Source organism: Polyodon spathula, chromosome 5 (assembly GCF_017654505.1).
Source record: "Polyodon spathula isolate WHYD16114869_AA chromosome 5, ASM1765450v1, whole genome shotgun sequence".
In the NCBI taxonomy this organism is placed as follows: domain Eukaryota; kingdom Metazoa; phylum Chordata; class Actinopteri; order Acipenseriformes; family Polyodontidae; genus Polyodon; species Polyodon spathula.
Window position 1 is genome coordinate 49,657,935 of NC_054538.1, and position 19,402 is coordinate 49,677,336.

The 19,402-nt window shown below is 37.4% G+C and overlaps 1 protein-coding gene across 1 annotated transcript in view; it reads right to left on the reverse strand.

Moving 5' to 3' along the window:
- The window catches only part of elp3 (elongator acetyltransferase complex subunit 3), a 162,900-nt gene extending 143,798 nt beyond the window's left edge, over positions 1–19,102 (reverse strand). Inside the window, exons 1-2 of the mRNA XM_041250697.1 lie at positions 18,927–19,102; positions 14,146–14,245 (exon numbers count right to left, since the gene is read on the reverse strand). Of these exons, the coding sequence (XP_041106631.1) occupies positions 14,146–14,245; positions 18,927–18,948 (122 nt within the window). The 5' untranslated portion in view covers positions 18,949–19,102. The remainder of the gene's footprint in view (positions 1–14,145; positions 14,246–18,926) is intronic.
- Positions 19,103–19,402: the final 300 nt, after the last annotated feature.

Sequence of the window (19,402 nt, forward strand, 5' to 3'; positions counted from 1 at the left end):
GAATATCAGTTTTAATTTTTAAATTCAACATTAAGCATTGCAAACACACCGACAACAGTCAGTTGTGATTTCTTTTTTTTTGCAATATGCATTGTAACCAAGTAGGATACATTCATCGCCTTCTCTGTGTGACTGACTTTTTAAGAAGGTCTTGCTATTTAGCCAATTGATCAGCTTTCTTCTGGAATCTGGATGCCATGTCTCAAGATGCCGACGCCTTAGTATATGTGAGCCAGTACTTCACAACAAATGAGACGAGAATGAGGATCATCCTCGTTACCAATGTAAGAAAAACTAGTTAATATAAGATGGTAAATGCAAGTTTTTTTTTTTTTTGCTGCAATAGGATTAGACATGGTTTTCATTTTACATCTATTTTAAACAACTGTTTTCAAAATCCCAAGTAACCACACATAAAATACCTTATACCTATTTTTACTGGTTCATATCTAAAGCAGAACACGGGTGATAAAACAATACATTGTTTACATAATTACTGCTAATGATTTGTATGCAACTATAACAGGAAATGGCTAAGTGATGACATCAGGCCAGAAGCAGGAACTGAAAAGAACTGAAAAGTTAACTGCAGTTCAAAAAGACACGTGGTGCGTCGTTTTATTTAGAACAAAAATAGATAAAATATTTAAACAAAAATAAACGCTCGGAGCCCAGAAAATAAAAGGGTCCTCCCATTGTGGTGGAGGTGTAACCAGCAGGTATTCTCCCTCTGCTGGCGGGTACCTGGGCAGTGGACGCACCGACTCCCCCCCTCTTGGGCTGTGGACGCACCGACTCCCCCCTCTTGGGCTGTGGACGTTCAGGCTCCTCCCACCCAGGCGCAAGACGTTCCCGCTCCTCCCACCTTTTCTTACTCCACACGAAATACAAAAAAAAAAACTGCAGTACCCTTTCTCTCTGGCCTGAGTCGGAGGCTGTGGTCGATCCCGCGATGACACCACGTGTGACAGGAAATGGCTAAGTGGTGGCCTCAGGCCAGAAGCAGGAACTGAAAACACAGGCAACGCAACTGCCATTCAAAAGACGCATGGTGCGCCGTTTTATTTAGAAGAAAAATAAATAAAATATTTAAAACAAAAATAATCGCTCACAGAGCCCAGAAAATAAAAGGTTGAAACAAAACAAATCACAAACACAAAATATAAACAGACCTAAGGTCAAGCTGGGCAGTTGCCTTCACTGATCCTTTTAGTATCAGTTTTTTTTTTTTTTAAGTTTCGTTTTCTCCTCTCGCTCTCCTCTGTACACGCACCTTCAGGGGAGAGAGCCGCAGGCTTTTATGCAGGTGGTCATCTCCCGATTTAGCAACAAATTAATCATTTAATTTGGGAGATGGCCACCTTCTGCACGAGGTTTTTAATCATTCCTGGCAGAGGACGAGTTACTCCCTCGCCTCTGCCAGAACATGTTTCAAAGAAAAAAAATAAATAAATAACAACACGGCTACATCATATATATACATAATTTATAAGTAAATAAACCAACACAAAATAACACATGGGCAGAGGGGGAGACCCAGTTCTAAAAATAACATACAGGGCTGCTCACCCTATTACAGCAACTTATATTTATTTTGAATATAAGTATAAGAAGTTGTACAGTTCAACTAAATCTGAACAGTGTGCACTAAATGTCATATGTTTTAGATTGTTTGGTGACCCATCAGAAATCTTGCCACGACCCACATTTGGGTCACAACCCCCACTTTGGGAAACATTGCTGTAAGAAACCAAGCAAACCTTGCTGTTGTGAAGTTATGGTTTTAGTAATTGTAAACCTACAAAATTGGGCAAATGTTTCAGCATAAAATGTACAATAAGTAGACTACTTACTGAGCACGCATTAAATACAAACACATGCAAGTCTCTGCACAGTGCTATACCTACAATTCCCACTTGTAGTTTATTAAAGGAAAGCGTTAAACAAAAGAAAAGTAAGTACTGTTCTTTAGAAGGTAATTATTCCCCAAGTAATGCAGTTCAAAATACTTGCCACGTCAAAAGCATTGTTTTACTATATAAAAACTTCACTCTGAAGCAAATGCAAAGAGTCGAGACCTGTTTCTTGTTTTATGCCACTAAAATGGTCTTATTACGCTAAGAAATTGTCTTAGCCTTTGTGCTTGCTTCTAAATATATGGTCTATTGAGTTAGAGGTTAAAACAATAATGTAACTGCTGCTACTGCAACAAGTCATTTCTTGCTAGTTTTAAAATATTTATGTTTTTTCTTTACTATCCAGGCGAGTTTTAGACTTTCTTTGGATCAGGTACATTATTTATATCTTTAACCAGGGCTGACAGAGTGCAGAATGGCAGGGAGAGTATAAGCAAACAGTTTAATTACCTTTCGATTCAGGTGCATGCTTTTAAAGTAAGATTAAATTATTGTCATTATTTATACACAAATAAGCTTACTTGACTTGAAAAATGTCTTAAGCAAATTCCTAGCAGTACACAACAAGCTTCAATGTGAAAGCTGAAAATTAATTAATAAAGAACAACAACTTTAATAAAAAAAAAAATTCTAAAGTAAAAATGTGATTGTTATTTTGCAGTACCGCTGCTTCAGATTATTACCAGTGCTTAACAGCAGTGACATTTTACTGAGTTGCTGTTGAACTTAAACCCGCTCAATACGAACCTACTAACATCCTTATTAAAAAAATACATAAAATAACCGTCTGAATAAAATTTAATTAATAGAGAACAAAACAAACAATTACTTAGCCAATATTTAATTAATACATTTTTGTAGTATCCATCTTCTGTTGCAGTCACACCGCTGCTAACATTAACTTAGCTGTTGTAAAGAGTGCAGAGCAGACTATGGTGGGTCAAACCAATCAGAGATGGAGTCTCGAGACCCGGTCTCAAGTACACATTTTACCTTGGTCTCGGTCTCGGCATGTCGGGTCTTGATTGCAGGCAGCACGCAGATTGGTCTCATTCATAAACATTCTCAAGATTATTTTATTTCCTCGATTATCATATATCCTTTTTTTATCCTTCAAAATGCACTCACTTTTATACATTGACAGCTACTAAATACAAAATAATGTAGCCATTATACTCAAGTCTAGAGAGCAGCATTCAAAATTAACAAATTTAACGCATCAGCATTCAAAATTACTAAATTTAACGCATCAGACTTCGTGCTGCTACAGCATCTCTCAGCCTCTCTCATGAAGCAAACTTTCCTCCTGCCACCAAATAAATTTCCTGCACTATATTAGTTACTTTAACAAAATTGTGTCAGCAACACAAATGCCTAGAAATAGTATTATATGTACATATCTGTCAAGTCTTGATCAGGACCCTCCCGTTTTCAAGCCCAATCTCCTGGTTAGAAACAATCTCCCGCCTGGAACCTGTTTAATCTAGGAATTTCCTGGATTGTACATTAGGCCAAGTATATTATTTCTCTCTTATTTATTTAAAACATATAACAACCAAAAACGCATCTTGATTTACTGGCACGCTTAGGTTTTATAATTTTGGAATTATATAGCACTGCTTTTGTCGAGCCAAAAATATAATATTTATAAGGCGCCATATAAAGTAAAAGTTTTTTATTATCATTATTATTATTATTGCCCCCACCCCCACTGCAATAAAGTATGAAATTACAGGTATATTTAAAATGACTAAGCTGCCTGCGGGTGCATTCACAAAATAATGTACGTGATCTTATTTCCATGTGATTTTGTGTATGTGTACAAATTTATATTAATATATATATATATATATATATATATATATATATATATATATATATATATATGCCTATAGAAAGTCTACACCCCCTTGAACTTTTTTCACATTTTGTTGCTTTTTCCACTTTTCTACACACCATACTCCACACTGTGAGAAGAAAAACTATAGCTTAAAAATACAAAACTGAAAGATCATAATTGCATAAGTCTTCACCCCCCCTGAGTTAATACTTGGTGGAAGTAATTTTGGCAGCAAAAACAGCTGTGAGACTGTTGGGATAGGTCTCTACCAAAACTTTGCACACCTAGATTTGACACTATTTGACCATTCTTCTTTACAAAACTGTTCAAGCTCTGGTCAAGTTCCTTGGGGAGAGTTGATGGACAGCAATTTTCAAGTCATGCCACACATTTTTGATTGGGTTTAGGTCTGGGCTCTGACAGGGCCACTCCAGGACATTTACCTTTTTGTTCCTTAGCTTTGGCTGTGTGCTTTGGGTTGTTGTCATACTGAAAGGTGAACTTCTGTCCCAGTTTCAGCTTTCTTGCAGAGGGCAGCAGGTTTTCCTCAAGGACTTCTCTGTACTTTGCTCCACTCATTTTCCCTTTTGTCCTGACAAGTGCCCCAGTCGATGAGAAACATCTACCACCATGCTTCACAGTAGGGATGGTGTTCTTTGGGTGATGCACTGTGTTGGGTTTGCACCAAATATAACGCTTTGCATTTAGGCCAAAAAGTTCCATTTTAGTTTTGTCAAAACACAAAACTTTTTGCCACATGGCTACAGAATCTCCCGAGTGTTTTTTTGCATACTTCAAAACATGATTCAAGGGTGGCTTTCTGGAGTAATGGCTTCCTTCTTGCCACCCTAACATGCAGGCCAGATTTGTGGAGTGCTTGTGATATTGTTGTCACATGCACACTTTGGCCAGTCTTGGTCACAAAAGCCTGTAGCTCTTGCAAAGTTGCCATTGCCCTCTTGGTAGCCTCTCTGATCAGTCTCCTTCTTGCTCAATCATCCAGCTTGGAGGGATGGCCTGATCTAGGCTGGGTATTGGTAGTGCCATACACCTTCCACTTCTTAATAATCATCTTGACCATGCTCCAGTGGATATTCAAGGCCTTTGATATTTTTTATACCCATCCCCTGATCTGTGCCTTTCAACAACTTTGTCCCAGAATTCTTTTGAAAGCGCCTTGGTGCTCATGTTTGAGTCTTTGCTTTGAAATGCACTACCAAGCAGAGGGAACCTACAGGAACTGCTAACTTTATCCTGAAATCATGTGAATCCCTACAACTTAACACAGGTGGAGGCCACTTAACTTGGTGTGTGATTTTGAAGGTGACTGGTTACACCTAAGCTAATTTAGGATTGTTATTACAAAGGGCATGGACACTTATCCAACCAAGCTATTTCAGTTTTTGTTTATTAATTTTCTAGAAATTTCTAGAATATTTTTTTCAAATAAATGAAAAAAAAAAACTATTTTAATGCATTTTAATTCCATGCTATAAGGCAACAAAAGGTGAAAATTTTGAAAGGCGTGTAGACTTTCTATAGGCACTGATATATAGAGATTATATATATATACATATATACACACACACACACACACACACATATACAATTAAACCTTATTCGTGTTGATTTGTACCAGCTGGGAGTCAAAACAAAATCCCCCCCAAAAAAGTAGTTTAAAACCATAACCTGTCAGAGTAACAATCAATCAAGAGAAAAATTACGCAGGACATTTTAATAAAACACAAAGCAATAACATCAGTACGTTTCTAAAACACAACACTTCCCCTTTTCATCCCTGTCCACTAATTTTCTTTATATTACTAAGTACTTTTATGCAATGAAACATGTAAAAACGTTCCACTACTCCCTACATCCTCTTTAAAAAAAGAAAAGAACCCACAGAAGTGTCAGTATCACATAGTACTGTGCACGTCCCTGGTAGCGACTCACTAATCTGTATCGGAGCATCTTTACCTGTTGACTCTCAGCCAAGAATTTGGACAAGTAAAACATGCTTTTAAGACCATGCATGAGGCCTGCAGGGTTTTTATTAAGAACTATTCCGACATCTTTCTTGCTTTCGCAAAGCATGCCGCAATTATGATACCTGTATCTTGTGTTCCAGCAGAAGAGGGTTTTAGCTGCGATTCAGAATAGAGTGCTGACCAGCAAACACTGGTTTACCTGAGGATCATCTAAAACACGACAATTTTAATGGAAGCTCCTGAGAATTATTAAGACTTTGATTTGGGACGAGCACGAGTCATTCTTTGACTTGGGTGCAAAAGGAAATTTTAAAGAACTTTTAAACAACAAAACTGTTAATAGTTATGATGTTGACAGCTACCCGCAGAGATATTGGTACATGTTATACAACATTGATTTTTACATTGTGAACGGGGGATTTTCAAGAGAAAACGTTTCATGGTAAGCTTGTCTTTATGTCTACTTATTCTACCATTATTCACACTATGTACTGTTTTGTATGATAACTTCATTAATCTGAAAGTTACATTGAAAAATAATGGAATTATGTTGATACAATATGTAAAAACGCAGATGTTATGCTTGAAAACGCAGACATTTTTAAAGGCTAGCGTGACCTCTGCATCTCTAAATGGTGACGCAAATTAGTTGCGTTACCGGAGTTTCCCAACCATTGCTTTTTTTACTTTTCTTTCTTGCCATCTTACTTTAGAAAACAATTGTCAAACATTGGAAGGAATTGTAGCTCGGTCGATACAGTATTTGTAATTCTAGCACAACGCTCTAACTTGCTGTTTACTTTGAAGACTCCTGCACAGATGCAGTCCCATCAGTAAACACTCACAGGGGGCGGGGCAGGGGGGTGAAGGTGACCTCAATCGCATGCAGATTCAGCGAGTGAGACCTGAGGGGGGGCAGAGAGGCTCTGTGCTTAAAGCAAAGCATAATCGCAGATTTCTTTACTTAAACCTTGTGTGTGCGAATTGTGAATGCCGCAGTTATGAAATCGATGTAAGATTATCCCAGTAATCATCAATTGCAAAATAAATATATTTAATACAACTTTTGTCCACTACACATCTGTCTTAAAATATTTAAGCATGTTTGCGTAGTTTTATATTTACAGAGCTCTAAAGTCACTACATATCGTAAAAGACAATATAATCTGTCATGGTAATGGTAATAATTTCTCAAATTATTATATAAAATCTCACAAAATAATTCTTTGGACTGTACAATTTACCTAGATTACATTCGGCAAAAAAATTCTAAGTGCATTTTATTGTACAACAGTTTGTTTTAAGAAGCAGACAGACTTAACTTTGCAGAAGGTGATGGATTTCAAGATGTAATGAAATTTTTTGAGCCATACTGTGGCGATGCGTAAAACAATGTCAACGTGGCTGGAAAAACTTAAAAAAAATTGTGCTGCAGCTGTTAATACAAAACTTTAAAAATGGCAGTAAAAAAGTTACCATTGGACCCCATTCGCTAATCTACCCAATACTAGGTGGAGGGCTTTTTTCACTTGAATTTGTTCTGTACAATTTTGGACCGTATAGCTGTTTATGTTTAGAACTATTTTTGTTTGTACATTGGAACTGCTACACTACATTAACGGATCTTGCAGGGAAAAACTCTTCTGCCATTAAAAACTTCAAGAGAGTTGCCCTTCAGCAGCTGGACCAGAGATAGAAGACAGGCATCCTTGACAGCAGTCTGGACTAGACAGAGTACAATGATTTCAGCAGCTATCTTAGATCTCCGATTACGACGCCTTAGATTTGTTAGGAAATCATGCGATGTTAGCAAAGAGCAGATTGAGAGGCACTCTGTCTTCAAGGACGTTACAAGAATACATCCAGTCATTACACTGCTGCTGCCACCAATGCAGCTGATACAGCCAGGGCCAACACTACCAGAACAGCCACAGGTTATCATCAACCTCCCTCATCCTCCTCAACGACAAGCAATGCTGTTGAAGAGCATGAGGGCAGACCTAAAAGCAATGTTTTAGATGAAGTGGTTCATTCTTCACCTCGCTCTTGGAATGCAAGTTCTCAACAGCCTCATCATTCATCCAGCAATGGTGCTGCAGATTCTTGATCATGAAAATAGCCCTGATGATAGCGAGGTAGAGCCAGATGAAGCTATTAATCTAAGCCACGCACAACTGGTGCTAGACAGGATGTTTATGATGGAAGGACAGTGCATAGCTCTTCTGACTCAGAGGAAAGTAATGAAGAACAAGCCTTGCGGAAATAAGTAGTACAATACATCAGTGAGAAGGCTAGTGACAAAGATACTGACCCTTTGCAGTGGAGGAAGAACAATATGCATCGCCTTCCTCACCATGTCAAACTAGCTAAACGGTTTCCCTGCTACCTCCACTCCATCTGAAAGGCTTTTTTCAGCAGCTGGTGCTATTGTAACAAGAAAACATGCCAGCCTTAAACCTAGCCAGGTTGATATGTTGGTGTTTTTACATAGCAACTTTGCATAATGTCTTTTTTCAACATGTTGTGTTATGTTAAAATGTGTTCATGTGACAACACAATTAAATAATGAGCAGTTTTCAGGAAACAAGAATTGTTTTTGCTCACTTAAAAGGTTCAGTATTTTTGTAATGCTGAAAAAAAAAAAAAAAGACCCACAGTACAGACATCTGTTTTAAGTGAACAGTGTCTGTTAACTATTTTTGCATATAAGTTATTGACTTCTTTAAAGGTTAATGAGTTGACTTTAAAAGATTTTTGTTCCACTTATTCAGCAAACAGCTAAATTTCCAAGTAGGTTGAAGTGACAAGAATTAAGTTTTACAATTGCTTTCCAAAAATTCATGAGCAAATCTTCCACTGTAGTTATTTATGTGAGAAAGCATTTTCTGATTAATAAAACCATAAAAAAGTTGTGTTGTTGTCTGAGTGTAACTTGCTATTTTAGAATACGGATGCACCAAATCCAGGATTCGGTTACGACCCCGATACCTACTATTTGAGCAAGGTTTGGATTTGGCCAGAAACTTAGGATTCGGTGAAGCGAATCCAAATCCTACATCCCCCCAGACGCACATCCATTTTAACACATCCCTCCAATGTGTGCAGTTCTTCTTTAAATAAAAAGACACAAATCTGGTATTAAACATAACTTGTATTTAACAATAAGAGCATGTTTGATTAACTCTGTCACAGCTCTCAACTCCCTAAATTACTGGTTGCGCATGCACTGAATACATCACGCAGCTGCTGAATGCAGACATAACCCTGTATGTAATAGCACATTCACATCACACTTTTCTGGAGTAATGTTATGCAGTAAAAATGTAATTTTTAGTAATGTAATATATAGTAACGATAAACTGTTGTAGACTGTTGTGCTTTGTTTGCCAAACGTGTTCTAGAGATCACACTGAGATTTACAATAAATAAATAAAATCTGTGCACAAAATATATATTTATTAATTTTACAACTGTCAGATGTGCAAGACATTGTTGAACAATATGCTTTTGTAAATTAAAGTACATTATTCTAATGTGCCAATAAAAGTTGATTTATTTGGGAACTGCTGTATTTTACTAAAATATTTTTAAAACTATTTTGTAGCCTACTTGATATGTGTTACACACACTGTGCATTTAAATCAACGTGGGTTTTATTTCGCAGGGAGATTCAGGTCACTCATCACTAATGTTTTCCTCATAGCTCTCAGATACGGTTGTCACCAGGCTCCAGAACCTCTGGACACTAAGGCAAGTTAGGTTTTTTAACTCGCCTCATACTGCAATGTATTCGACATGTAAAGTGAGTGTGAACTGCTTCAACAGATTAGTACACTGAACAAAAATATAAAATGCAACATGCAACAATTTCAAAGATTTTACTGAGTTGCAGTTCATATAAGGAAATCAGTCAATTGAAATAAATGCATTAGGCCCTAATCTATGGATTTCACATGACTGGGAATACAGATATGCATCTGTTGGTCACAGATACAGTACCAGTCAAAAGTTTAAGTACACTTGTTTGAAATCAGGTTTTTCATTATTATCTATGCTTTTAACTGTATAAACTTGTCTACAAACACTTAATATTTCATTATATGATTCATGCACTTACATAAGCTGGTAATCATAAGTGAATTGCAATCAAAAATTTAATTTAAATGAAAATGTAAATCTTGTCAATTTCAAAGAAATGGTCACCCAAAGCAAGGGGATTTTAGTCTAAGCCCAAGTCAGTTAAAAGTCTGAAATGTGTACAACACGGTGTTAGAACACTGGTAAGTATAAAAGTGTCTTTGTTAGATGTTCTCTGAGCTAACTAGCATGTTACCTAATTAACCTTTTGTCACTAATTGTTGTTAACAGGTGAGGGTCCATGATTACTATGAATATAGGTAGCAGAGGCACAAGTTCGTCATTCCTAAATGTAAGGGAGCAGAAAATGGCAAAGTATGCTCAATTAAGCAATAATTAATTACTTTAAGAAATGAAAGTCAATCGTTAAGACAAATCGCAAGAACTTTGCAAGTGTCTGTAACTGCTCTGGCCAAGACCATCAAACGATCTGAAGAAACTGGCACTCATGAGGATCGAACAAGGTCAGGCAGGCCAAGGGTGACCTCAGAATCAGAGAACAAGTTCATTCGAATCACAAGTCTGCGAAACTGGTGATTAACTGCCCCTGAAATACAAGCTCAGATAAATGCTACTAGAAGTACAGATCTTTCAACATCAACTGTTCAGAGGAGGTTGTGTGAAGCTGGCCTAAAAGGAAGAATTGCTGCAAAGAAACCATTGTTAATTTTGCGAGGCCAGAAAACACAGAAAAACTGGACGTATTGCTCAGAGAGTGGAAGTGGTATTATGGCCGTACATGATCTCAAAATTTGAAATATTGGGTCCAACCACTTGTGTGATTGGCAAAAGGAAGCAATTGCTGCAGGAAACCATTGTTAAGAGTGCAGAATAAGAGGAAGAGACTTGCCTAGGCCAGAAAACACAGAAACTGGACGTTTGAGGAGTGGAAGTTGGTCTTATGGACCGATGACTCAAAATTTGAAATATTTGGGTCCAACCACTGAGTATTTGCAAGACGCAGAGAGGGTGAGCGCATGAGTTCTGCATGTGTGGTTCCCACTGTCAAACATGGAGGAGGCAGTGTCATGGTCTGGGCTTGCTTTGCTGGTGACAGAGTTGGTGATCTTTACCAAGTCCATAGCAAGCTCAACCAGCATGGCTATCATAGTATACTTCAGAGGCATGCCATTCCATCAGGATTACAGCTAGTTGGGCAGTCCTTCATTCTTCAGCAAGATAATGACCCGAAACACACATCAAAGTTGTGCAAGACTACCTGGCGAAGAAGGACAACTCAATATAATGACTTGGCCTGCCCAGTCTCCAGACCTCAATCCCATAAAACTTGTATGGGACGAACCGGACAGAAGAGTCAAAGCAAAGCTACACACAGGTGCCCTACATCTCTGGGAATTGCTGCAGAAGAGCTGGGAAGGCATGTCAGGTGAATTCCTGCCGAAACTTGTTAACCGAATGCCTTGTGTTTGTGAGGCTGTTATTAAGGCAAAGGGTGGCTATTGTGAGGAATCCAAGATTTAGAGACACTTCAATTTTCTTGAACATTGCTTTGATACACCTTATGTTTTCTTTTGTATATTGTAACATGTCTTTTCATTTTCAAGTATTTACAGAAACGTATACGACATAAAACATTGTTAATTATGAAAAAAACCTAGTTTCCAGCAAGTGTACTCAAACTTTTGACTGGTACTGTACCTTAAAAAAAAAAAAAAAAAAAAAAAAAGGTAGGGGCGTAGATCAGAAAACCAGTCAGTATCTGGTGTTGCCACCATTTGCCTCGTGCATCGCAACACATCTCCTTGGCATAGAGTTGTTCAGGCTGTTGATTGTGGCCTGTGGAATGTTGTCCCACTCCTCTTCAATGACTGTGCGAAGTTGCTGGATATTGGCGGGAACTGGAACACGCTGTCTTGCACGTCGATCCAGAGCATCCCAAACATGCTCAATGGGTGACATGTCTGGCAAGTATGGAGGCCATGGAAGAACTGGGACATTTTCAGCTTCCAGGAATTGTGTACAAATCCCTGCGACATGGGGCTGTGCATTATCGTGCTGAAACATGAGGTGATGGCAGCAGATGAATGGCACGACAACGAGCCTCAGGATCTCGTCACGGTATCTCTGTGCATTCAAATTGCCATTGATAAAATGCAATTGTGTTTGTTGTCCGTAGCTTATGCCTGCCCATACCATAACCCTACTGCCACTATGGGGCACTCTCTTCACAACGTTGACATCAAAAAACCCAAATCCCAAATTTGAGAGAAATAAGCTTTTTGTGCATATGGAAAATTTCTGGGATCTTTTATTTCAGCTCATAAACATGGGACCAACAATTTACATGTTGCGTTTATATTTTTGTTCAGTGTAAATGTATTGTTTAATTGTGGTGGCGATTCTATCCAGAGAGCCTCATAACAACGATTAATCATATTGCATGATTTAATTATTTTTTTTATATATACAATAAACAATATCTATCAAAATAGCGCAACACCATTATTATAGATAACTTTGCACTCACCTGCACTCATTCATTTAACCTTGTGACAGCAGATAAATATTCTATTTGTTTAATACTTTACTACTTTCTTCACACAGTCCTGCCAAGTCAGAGACTCAGAAAGCCAATCAGCTGCTGCATAGGTCTGACTGATGGAAACGATCCTCGCAGGTATGTGTGTGCTTTTGGTAACAACTAAGCGAAACAATTCAGTTAATTCAGCGACAGTTCACACAATTCACACTCACTTTACTTTATACACTGCAGTTTAGAGAGGCGAGTTATAAAACCTGACTTTCCTTAAAGTGTTCCGAGATTCTGCAGCCTGTTGGCAACCCTACTCTCTGATCAGGTGACACAGGTTGAAACATCATTAAAGAAAATAGTGGGTTACGGCAAAGATGCAGCTCTCCTTTCTTGTAAAGGTAAAGTAAACGGTTCTGTTGTGGGGAGAGGGATCTAATGGTAAATTGTGTACATTTCAAACTGAAATCTTATTTCAGGGATATATTTCCATTCGGTAATAAAAATACTATTAACTAAAAGGCTCAAAACTATAGATTGTGCGTGTCCCTTGTATGTAGCTGCCGGTCTGTTTTTTCAATCAACAGTTTCCTTTAGTTTTCTTGACAGTTTTTGTAGATTCAGTACTCAGCCAAATTCCAAAAACTTGGATTCGGTGCATCCCTATTTTAGATAGGGACCATCAACAGAGTACAACTAAACCAGCACTGGAGAGAGAGAATATTACGGAATATCATCTACTATATAGTGGGGGTGTGTGGCAGAGAGTCCCACCCCTATATACATGTGTGCGCCGTTTTATTATTATTATTATTGTTAGTATTTGTAATGTATGTATTTGTGTTTTGTGTGGACAGACGAAAGCCGTCCGATTTATGGACAGGTGAAAAGCCGGTCTCATAATATAGTCACAATGTGGTTAAAATCCCCATTTCTTGAAAACCTTGTGCAGAAGGTGGCTATCCCCCAAGTGAATTCATTGATTAATTGTTACTAATCGGGAGATGGTCACCTTTACAAAAGCCTGCAGCTGTCTGCGTAGGGGGTAGAGTGTCAGAGGAGAGACGTAAGTCTGTAGAAGAGGTAGTAAAAGAGTGTAAACAACTGCTATACATACTGGGTTATACACCAGCATGATACTTGCTTATATGTTTATTCATTTGGCCAACGCGCCCTTTATTTTGTGAGTGTTTTGTTCAAACTGTTTCTTTTATTGTTTATTAACAAATATAGTGAGCACTATAGTGTCTCAGTTTTCACCCGCCACTCCTTGTTTTGGAGTCTCACAGGGTGCCTTTTAATTTTATTTATTGTTTATTTATTGTTAAATGAAAAAAATTAATAAAAATTAACAGATTCATCGATGAATCGAAATTAATAGTATTTGTGTCGATTATTTAAATAATCGCTCAGCACACCTCTGCTGTTTTTTTAAAGTATATGTAGGGCATGATTATGCTAGTACTTTTGTTACCATTGTAGTGTAACACTAGGCAATACTTTATTTTGCACATCATTTGAATACATTGAATTCTATGGGAATTCTACATATTCCATCTGGTCCTGCACATAACTAGGGTGTTAGCAGCGTACATACAAAATATTTTAATTGGAAACTCGGTGTATTAAACGTGCAGCAGCATTTAAACAAATGTGGACGCAAATGAGTACTGAATTTGAAAGCAAAACATTATACGTGTGGTCCTTATCAATCACACGTAAATGTATTTGACATTACATCGCTGATATATAAAAAAACAAATTTGGACTGACTTGTTGAGGTTGATGTCTTTCCCCTCCTCATGGGCTTCAATAAGCTGTTTAATCACATCTGAAATTGTCATCATCATCAGCTCTGCGTGGCTAAGATCACCTGCCAAGGAGAAAGGAATATTTAAGTCTCTTTACTGTACAAAATAATGTTTTCAGAAATGTAAAAATAAAAATGATATTGTCTTAAAGTCTTGGCAGTTACCATTTCAGTTTTTTGGAAGAACAAGTATCCTCCTCAGTTGCCGGGTGGTGCAAGTGGATAATATCTAGGATACCACAGACATTTTGCCTATTTGTTTTAAGAGAGTGTAATTACCTATTAAGACAGCTGTTCTGTAACGGGGGGGGGGGGGGGGGGGGGGGGGGGGGGGGGGGTTCTAGGGGAAGTAGGGGTGCATGTTAAGCGTTCTATTACAGTATTTATAATAATAATAAAAAACATATATAAAAACATATTTATATATTACATACATAGTAGCTATATTAACACCGAGGCCCATTCTATAAAAAAAAAAAACGTCTGTTTCAATCGTGAGGAAAAACAAGTTTGTCTCACAAACAATACTCTGTCCTATTTTCAACACCCAGCCAACAAATCACGAAAATCTTTCCGTTAACAAGAAAATGTAAACATATCCAAAAGAAAACTATTTGACTTGGCTTTGTTAAAATCTCATCCAACTGAGATTGGGAATCCAGAAGAAATACCCAGGGGTGTACAATTTAAAAAAAAAAAAAGGGGACAACGTGGTAAAAAGACCTACTTGCCCACTCACCGTCCCACAAAACACACACACAAATAGAATATCACTTTTAGAATTTTGCTTTTAATAAAGAATATACATAATCAAATTGGTGATTAATAATATTTTTTGCTTCAGGAAATCAAATAAAGAAAACGTAATTCCATATAAAACCCATCTAATTTTTGTGTATAAGAAACAAAAATAACTAAACTAAAAAAATTCAAACTATGTCAGACAGTCTTTTAGGTAGGGTATCACCAAAGCTCAGTTACGGAGACATTTCTGAAGAAAAATGAACTGAATGCAAAAAGTACGTTTTAAAATGTATGAAAACTAGGTATTCATAAGGTAAATTTCATCATAGTGAAAATGTTATTCTCCAATCTTCAGATTCGCAGCTGTTTAGAAAGTTGCAAATTTGTTCCGATACACAAGCCGAAAGTCATGTTATGTCAGTCGAACCTCAAACAGGTAGAATGTTCAGCGGAGTGGAAGGGTTAAAGGATTGCTTTCTAAACTACATTACCCAGAAGAATGGCAATGACACTTGTTTAATATGTTGTAGTTTTGTGGGCGTTTCAGTGGGAGACTGAGGTATTCAGCGGAGAGTCGAGTCAGAATTCAGAGAAGGAGGGAGTTTAGCAAGAAGGCAATGCTAAGGAGTAATTTCAAAGTTGTCTTAAGTCAATCTATAGCTTTAAAAACCTACTACCAACCACTCGTTTTAAGTAGCGTTTTAAAAAATATATTGCTATACACAATACACACACACACATTTATATATATATATATATATATATATATATATATATACACACACAATATACACACACATATATATATATTACAAAGCTACCTATAGAAAGTTTACACTCCCTTTCACAATTTTCACCTTTTGTTGCCTTAGTTTTTTTTTTTTGTTTTTTGTTTTTTGTTTTTTTATCTACACATCCTACCCCACAACTTCCAAGTGAAAAAATTCTAGAAATCTGTAGAAAATTAATTAAAAATAAAACTGAAATAGCTTGGTTGGATAAGCCCCCCTTGTAATAGCAATTCTAAATTAGCTCAGGTGTAACCAATCACCTTCAAAATCACAAACCAAGTTAAGTGGCCTCTACCTGTGTTAAATTGTAGTGATTCACATGATTTCAGGATAAATTCAGCAGTTACTGTAGGTTCCCTTTGCTGAGTAGTGTATTTCAAAGCAAAGACTCAACCATGAGCACCAAGGTGCTTTTAAAAGAACTCCGGGACAAAGTTGTTGAAAGACACAGTTCAGGGGATGGGTATAAAAAAAATATCAAAGGCCTTGGAGCACGGTCAAAACTATTATTAAGAAGTGGAAGGTGTATGGCACCACCAAGACCCTAGCTAGATCAGTCCATCCCTCCAAACTGGATGACCAAGCAAGAAGGAGACTGATCAGAGAGGCTACCATGAGGTCAATGGCAACTTTGCAAGAGCTTTATGGCCAAGACTGGTCAAAGTGTGCATGTGACAACAATATCCCAAGTACTCCACAAATCTGGCCTGTATGGTAGGGTGGCAAGAAGGAAGCCATTGCTCAAGAAAGCCACCCTTGAATCCCATTTTGAAGTATGCAAAAAAACACTCGGGAGATTCTGTAGCCATGTGGCAAAAAGTTTTGTGTTCTGACAAAACTAAAATGGAACTTTTTGGCCTAAATGCAAAGCATCAGAGAAGTCCTTGAGGAAAATCTGCTGCCCTCTGCAAGAAAACTGAAACTGGGACGGAAGTTCACCTTTCAGCATGACAACGACCCAAAGCACACAGCCAAAGCTACACTGGAGTGGCTAAGGAACAAAAAAGGTAAATGTCCCTGAGTGGCCCAGTCAGAGCCCCGCCCTAAATCCAATCAATACTTTGTGGCATGACTTGAAGATTGCTGTCCATCAACGCTCCCTAAGGAACTTGACAGAGCTTGAACAGTTTTGTAAAGAAGAATGGTCAAATATTGCCAAATCTAGATGTGCAAAGTTGGTAGAGACCTATCCCAACAGACTCACAGCTGTAATTGCTGCCAAAGGTGCTTCCACCACGTATTAAATCAGGGGGGTGGAGACTTATCCAATTATAATCTTTCAGTTTTGTATTTAATATATAATTTTTTTCTCAATAAAAACTTTTTTCCCCATAACAGTGTGGAGTATGGTGTGTAGATAAGTGGGAAAAAAATCCTCATTTAAATGCATGAAACTCTGAAGCACTGACAACAAAATGTGAAAAAAGAGTCCAAGGGGGTATAGACTTTACAACTCGCAATTGTGTTTCTTTACAAATTACTTATTTGATTATTTTTGTTTATTAAATTTTTTTATTTTTTTTTAAGTATATTAAAGTGCAACATTTACAAGGACGGTAACAATTTGATCAAATACAAATTCGTAAATACAGAGGTACTGTATTAACACCAGCAGAATACGGGAACCCCAGTTTCTTGCAACAGTCGGGATGGTGACCAAGCGTGAGTACTGTTGGGTAAAAATGTTGCTTAAAATTAACAGCTGCATTTAAGAAATGTTGAACAATACAGCGAACAACTAAAATAAAAACACACTTGAGGTTTATCTGTTCCACACGTGCCATTAACAAAAATAAATGAAATAATGCAGCAAAACGCTCAACAATTAAAACGTTACCGCACCAAATTGATTTTTTTTTTTTTTTTTTTTTTTTTTTTGGTTAACTCCAATAAACTAACGCTTTCGCCAGTCAAATCATACAATCCCTAAATAAAGTTCTGAGTCAACACAAACTGATTTTTGTAGTCTGTTGCATCTTGCACCCCAGACACAGTATACAATATTTTGTAACATTGTTTACCGTCAAATAATAATGGTTTGATTGCGCAAGAGATTTCCCAGTTTGGTGATGAGCTGATAATATCTCTTCAGCCAAAGATAGAGGTACGGTAATTTAAGAGTAGGCCTGCCATTACCATAATCAAAATCAGTAATGTAGCCGAGTTTAGTACTAAAGCTTGGTCACCTGTTGCAAGGAAAACAAAGTTTATTTCTCAGACTGACCATTTTAAGAAATGTGATTTGCAGAACGCACAGAAATACTGCTGAACAAAGCCACTCACTAAATTTAGTTCTCAGATTGTGCGAATGAAAATATCTAAAATATGATAATGTACTTGCTGTGATGTATTTAGTATCGTAAATATAGCATAACCAACTCAATTTAAACGGTAACATCTAATCATAAGAGCTGTCGGTGTTACATGCTGTCAGATCAGAACTTCACAAACACAGCATGTGAGCTGCAGCATGCTGTCTCCATATTACAACTGTACACAATTAAAGCTGCGGTCACCAGTTCCATACCACACTTGCAAAATATTTAAATTATAAACATGCTGAGTTCGTTGCAGTCATGAGCTCCACAGATGAACCATTCAGCAGAATAAGGCAACAAACAAGTCAGTACAGACACAGCAACCCTGGTTGTAATGGAGTAGGTTTCGGTTTTACAACAGCCATTTAATTTACGATTGCACATGGTTAGTGGTACACCTGGTGGTCCCTGCTAGAAACACTGGTACTTGACTTGAAAAGGTGGAAAACCACTGCTTCAATAGAACGCCATGATATGCAGTTATAACATAGTAAGCAAATCTGTTACTAAAAAAGCATTCCGTTAAGACGATTCTGAACGTGTAAATCAAATAAAGTACATTGACATTGAAAAAAAAAGTGGTATAAGAAAAAGGTTGTTTTATTTTTGTAGTGTAATCTATCTGCTGGATTTCACTGATTGGTACTACGATAAACAGTTATAAAATTATCTATCTATTTATCTATCCATTTATATATATACACACATACATATTATATATATATATATATATATATATATATATATATTATGTATACATACATATACACACATACATACATACATACATACATATACACACTGCAAAATGGGGCTATTAAATAATACAAAGTAATAATAATTTCTACACATGACATGGCCACATTACTTTCCAAACTCGCTTTTTCTTACTTTTCTTTTTCTGTTTCACCATAATGTCTTCTTGGTGGCTTTCGTATTATACAGTCCTTAATCCCAACATGAAATGTTATCAAAAACGAAGTTGGTAACAAATTAGACACCGTAAACACCAAATAATTGCCTTGTTGTCGGAAACCACCCATGCGGCCGTAAAACTTGTGGAAACTGTCGAAAACGTCAAACATATTTTGCGTCCCTGTGGAAACATTGCTACCCACAACCTCCGTTCCTTGCAGAAGGTAGTTCCCTTTCAATTCGAATGACAACCATTACCGAATGGGAAGAGCCTCTCTGACCGTCAATCATTGAGCATATCTAAAGCAAAGCTGCCCTATCAGGGCCCTGCTGTGAGGAGGAAGTGCCTCCCACCTCCTGTTGAAGAAGGACATCCTCACAGTAGCACATCGCCATTTTCTTTCGAAAACAAAGGTCAGCTGGGGACATGCTGGGGACAACGTTCGCTTTCA